General features: G+C 41.0%; 1 protein-coding gene across 1 annotated transcript in view; it reads left to right on the top strand.

Moving 5' to 3' along the window:
• LOC119587115 (histidine decarboxylase-like) overlaps nucleotides 1-651 on the top strand; it is a gene marked incomplete in the record, with an annotated part of 81576 nt that overhangs the window by 63563 nt on the left and 17362 nt on the right. The window contains 1 exon segment of the mRNA XM_037935867.1: nucleotides 491-634. Within this exon segment, the coding sequence (XP_037791795.1) occupies nucleotides 491-634 (144 nt within the window).

Below are 651 nucleotides of genomic sequence, written 5' to 3'. Positions count from 1 at the left end.
CCTTTTTATTATTTATGCACCTCATTTACATTTACTCACCCTTTTTATTCTTGATTACTCATTCCCCTTATTCATCCTGACTCATCATATTTGTTCCCCTCAGACTCACTCTCCGCTTTTTATTATATATTTCATACTCACCTCCCTTGCATCTCTACCTACCATTTTATATTATTGCTTACTCACCCCCCTTATATTTCCTCACCCTTTAGTACTGCTTACTCACCCCCCCTCCTTACATTTTCTAACCCTAACTCATTATTCTTATCCTCTTCAGGTTCACTCACCACTTTTTTATTGTTATCACTTACTCACCTCCTTACATCCACTCTCCTTCGTTACATCTACTCATCCCCTTATATCTACTCACCTCCTGTGCATATACTCACTCTCTTTATTATTACTTACTATTACATATACTCCTTTTATCATTGCTTACTCACTCCCCTTACACTTACTCACCCTGACTCACCCTGTCTACCCTCACCAGGCTCACTCATCGGTGGAAAAAGCCGGACTCATCGGGCTGGTGAAAATGCGGTACATAGAGAGCGATGAGAACTTGACCATGCGTGGCGATAAGGTCGTCGAAGCTATTCAAAACGATAGGGAAAAGGGCCTTATTCCTTTCTTCGTAAGTATTTTCCTCCG

This window comes from Penaeus monodon, chromosome 22, assembly GCF_015228065.2.
Source record: "Penaeus monodon isolate SGIC_2016 chromosome 22, NSTDA_Pmon_1, whole genome shotgun sequence".
Taxonomy (NCBI): domain Eukaryota; kingdom Metazoa; phylum Arthropoda; class Malacostraca; order Decapoda; family Penaeidae; genus Penaeus; species Penaeus monodon.
This window is presented reverse-complemented; position numbering and strand designations above follow the sequence as displayed.